The sequence below is a fragment of the Rattus norvegicus genome, chromosome 19, assembly GCF_036323735.1.
Source record: "Rattus norvegicus strain BN/NHsdMcwi chromosome 19, GRCr8, whole genome shotgun sequence".
Lineage (NCBI taxonomy): Eukaryota > Metazoa > Chordata > Mammalia > Rodentia > Muridae > Rattus > Rattus norvegicus.
In genome coordinates, this window is record NC_086037.1 from 20,008,869 (window position 1) to 20,013,161 (window position 4,293).

General features: G+C 44.9%; 1 protein-coding gene across 1 annotated transcript; it reads left to right on the forward strand.

The window, feature by feature from the left end:
- On the forward strand, positions 1 to 3,947 carry LOC134483429 (disks large homolog 5-like). Its single transcript, XM_063278699.1, has 4 exons — positions 1 to 315; positions 1,381 to 1,540; positions 2,724 to 2,867; positions 3,499 to 3,947. Exons 1-4 carry the CDS (start codon positions 234 to 236, stop codon positions 3,599 to 3,601), a joined length of 489 nt encoding a protein of 162 aa, XP_063134769.1. The 5' UTR covers positions 1 to 233; the 3' UTR covers positions 3,602 to 3,947.
- Positions 3,948 to 4,293: the final 346 nt, after the last annotated feature.

Sequence of the window (4,293 nt, forward strand, 5' to 3'; positions counted from 1 at the left end):
CTCAGTGGCTATGCCACAGGGAAGTCTCCTGAAAAGGGCACATCAGCTTTTGCTCAGTACAGGGAGAACATTAGCAGGGAGGCAAAGTCTGTTCTCCGTGACATCAGCAGTCCCTTCGTGGACATTCTATTGTCTCCTAGAGAGACCTTGGAATCCCTGTGATGTCACCAGTATCGTTGTGACAACCAATTCTCTACTTTTTCTCTGAGTGTCCAAAGGATATATCCACAGGCATGTTTGCCCGTCTTCGCAGGAGATTTGGGAGAGTTGATGTTGATAGAGAAGAGTCTAGATTGAAGCAAACGAAACCTAAAGGTAATGATGGAAACAGGACATGGGGAATGTGGAGTAAGTTCTGGGCAGTTTATGTTGAGCTTCCTGTCAGGGGTGAGTGTGGGGGCCTTCAGCTGGCCTTTTTAGTAATGTGCCACAACCACTGGAACATCTCCACAAATATTGAATTCCATGATTATCACAATTCCTGAAAGTCAAGGTTTTCACATCATTAGTTTCTCCATAACCACACGGAGGATATGGAAATGCCTATGCTATTATTGGGTGAACTTCTAGTCTTTATTTTTACAGTGCATTCGGTATGTTAAATTGATATAATAACACCATCAGGAGTCATGGAGGGGATAACTTTTCTGAATTAAACAGGGCATCAATGTACTTCACTTTCATTGCTCCGATAATTCAGTGTCTATCTGACAGTAGTAAGAGGGAGAGAACTGTGCTCCTGGCATGACCTTATATTCTTAGAACTCCTCTGACTACGTCTGGCTGACGGGGCCAATTTTACCTTCATATATTAGAGGTTCTGTGTGGCAGATATTTTTCTATAGAAGCCAAACTATATGCAGCAGGTAGAGAAAGAGCCTGTAACCTATTGGCACTTCTGGGGCATTTGTCATTTCAGTAGGGGTAATTAATAAGTCTGTTGACCATGTCCTCCCCCTACATGACTTTTTAATGCAAAGTTATTGGACTAGAGTAACAGTGTAGGATATCTGAGTATCCCTGATCAATCAAGTCATTGTGGATGCTGAATAGATGATCTGACTTCTGAAACCAGAGGGGTGAGTGTCCTGAAACCAGGTTGTAGCCTGCGTACCTGATAATAATCCTGGAGAAGGCAACTCTCTGGTACTTGTAAGCCTGTGTGGGCGGGCATAGGGAACACCTAGCTGCTTACATCTCTTGGTCTCTATGTAGTAGTGGGGGAACTCTGATCCACTTAGGAGGCCTCTTACACATAGACCAAACTCCTTGCAGTGACACTGGCTTCCAAGCATGTTCTCCTGTTTGGACCTCACTGTGGTCTGTGTATGCTCTATGCATTCGCCCCATGCGGGTTCACTTGTGTTCTTCTACCTACAGAGGCCTGCAGACAGACGTCATCCCCTGAAAATGTCCAAAACAAGGTGCGGGCCAATGAGGAAGAGGAGAGGCTGAATAGAGAACTGGAGCTAACTACCAAGGAGAGAAATGAGCTGACAGATCGCCTCCTTTATGTGACAGGTGGATCCATGAGCAAGAGGTATGCATTGCTCCAAACAAACGACCTTGTTCTAAACCTCATCTCCCATAGAGAGGAGATTCAGAACCTGACCCTTACTGAGGAGTGAGATTGAAAATGGACTCTCTGATTCCACCTGTTGAAAATCTGAACTTGTGATCTGAGTGAAGATTTCAGGGATAAAGTCACTGGAGCATGAGTTCCCAGTGTACAATTGGAAAGCCCTTGACAGGTGGTAGCTTTGCAAGGTTCTAGGTGCTGTGAGTTTGTGGAGAATCTTTGTACTTGCTAGGAAGGTGACTGAACGCTATCATCTCCTGGCAGCAGCCTTAGGTGACAGGTCCCACATTGTTCATATCAATGCTTAAGTAGAAGGCCTGAGGCTCTGGCCTGTTCCTTCTTGTCTCTGTGCCTTACACTCTGAGACAGTAATGGTGCATGCATTTCTCCTGATTCTCATTGTGCTCTTTCCATATTTGTCTCTCTCATTCTCTAAGTCTGTTTACTTTTCTTTTCTTGTGGGTGTGTCCCAGTTTGTGTGTCTGTGTGTGCACAGGTCTGCGTGCATATGCACCACTTTTATATGTTTCTGTGTCCCTCCACCCTTGAAATTTAGGGGTCTGTTTTTTGACCTCAGGAATTACCTGTATAATAGTTTCATGGAGGTGTAAGTGCTTTATTTTGGAAGCCCCTCTTTCAACAGCACAGTTCTTTGCCTGTGTGGTCACATTTGTCTATACATTTGTATGCCTTGGGCAGATTTTAAGTTTGTGGCAATATCTGGTCTCATCTCCAGAATTATGTGTACTGTCTGCCTCTAGAATATTAGTTATTCGGCTTGTAGCATTCCACTTGTCAAAACAGGAAGAATGAAATCAGAGGTTCTGGATGTGTGTGTGTGTGTGTGTGTGTGTGTGTGTGTGTGTGGTTGGGTAAGCTCTGTGGCCTAGGCTCTTGACAGCATAACAGGTTTGAATGCAGATCCAGCCCTCCTGATTGAAAAAAGTGAGCCAGGGAACCCTTTATCTGGGTGCTTAGCTTCTGTTGTCCTGGGCACACAATTCCAAGTTTCTGAAGCTGAAGAAGATCCAAATATGTAGAATTCAGAAAGTGTCCTTCCAGGGCTGGGGTAGTAGAGGACACAGCCTGAGTTCATATAATCCTAAGCCTTGATGTTCATTGGATTCTATCTTTCTGGGGCCAGCCCGTACTTCAGGCCAAATCCATTTTATGAAAACTTGAAGATAAAGGAGAAAGAGGTCATGTCATTACTGCACAACTTAGACACAAAGAACATTGAACATCGTGAGAAATTTCAGGAGCTCAAGAAGGAGATTAAATTCTATCGGTAAGTACTGGTCAGAAGGGCCCATCATTGTGGAATGGCCATGTCTGCCTCTCTTTGTTCTGGACTGGAGAGCCTGCAGCTCTGGGTCTATCTTGTCTGCTGTTTAAATATCACTGTGCCGTGGGTCTTTTGGACTCAGATTCAGTTCCATAAGAGACTGTTACTTATCACCACAGTGTCTATGCATCTTTAGAAGGCTCTGGATAGAACTACACTGATTCAGGGATCAGAGTGTTTTTAGGCCGACCTGGGCCTCTGGGGTCATACCAGGTTTAACAAAACTCAATGTGTGGACCACATGGTTTGCATGACTTCCCTTGGTTCTACTGTCCTCTTGTGGTTATTTGCTGCCTACTAATTGATGCTGTCCCGATGCATTGGGCTCTCATGGGTAGTTGTAGATCCCTTGTTCTTTTGGACAGACATGGACTCTTATTGGTGCTTCGGTCACAGAAACAATTTATTCTTCCCTGGATTGGCCATTTGCTGTTTGTGCAGCAGCCTTACATGTATGGAGATGTATTCTATGAAGTCTTTATGGGTATCTGGGTCCTGGTGGAGTTTGTGGGATTTGGCAGTTGGAATGGGAGGATGAGGCTTCAGGATCTTACTATGCAGAGTGTGTTTCCAGCAACCTGCACAGCCGGCTCCTGATAGACCAGGCATGTATGAAGAAGAAGTTGGTCACATTGAAGCAGGAGAGCAAGGAGGTACAGCGATATTTTTTGAGTTGAACCCGAATGATGAAGACGAACAGGAGAAGACCAGCAACCTCCAGACCCAGCAAAATGTGGTAGGAACAAGCAGCTGAGTCAGATTGACAATGTCTGATACCATTTGCCTATTGGATACACCTTTGCTTCCCCTATCACCTTTCTAATCTCCCCACACCCAATCAGTCACCCACCTCATGTGATAAAGTTATTCATTGCTCTGTCTATGCACAAGTATTCTGGGATGTTAACCACTCCTCAGAAACTGAATTATGGGCAATTATACTTCTCTGCCCTTTTTGAAACTGCAGTCCAGAAATGGTGACAGAGGAATAACATATCACATGACTGCATCTCCCTATCACAGATTGGATGCTATGAAGAGTTTTGAATGAGTTCTTGGTCCTGTGACAAAGGTCATACAGGGGTCATGTGATGGTTGGAAGCACCTTGTAGGGATAAGAACCAAGTGCAAATGGCAAATGAGTCCTGGTCATTGGCTTTGATCTGGGTATCATGTGGCCTTCTCCTTTCTTCCTGCACCCCAATTAGGTCTCTCCCCATTTCCCCATTCTTGGTTTGCACTGGTAGAGTCTGAGGAGCAGCTTGTACTCCCACAGTACTGTGAGGGTTGCTGGTGACTTTCCCCAGCCTGCAGAGATATCAGCAATGATTTCAGTGAAAAGATCAGTGCTGTCTGTCCACTGTAGCTG

Excerpts from the sequence above, each read along its gene's own strand:
- LOC134483429 (XM_063278699.1), top strand. The coding sequence starts at position 234 with ATGTTTGCCCGTCTTCGCAGGAGATTTGGGAGAGTTGATGTTGATAGA. Across the intron at positions 316-1,380 it reads GAAGCAAACGAAACCTAAAG|AGGCCTGCAGACAGACGTCA; the intron begins GTAATGATGGAA and ends TTCTACCTACAG. Across the intron at positions 1,541-2,723 it reads GGTGGATCCATGAGCAAGAG|CCCGTACTTCAGGCCAAATC; the intron begins GTATGCATTGCT and ends TTCTGGGGCCAG.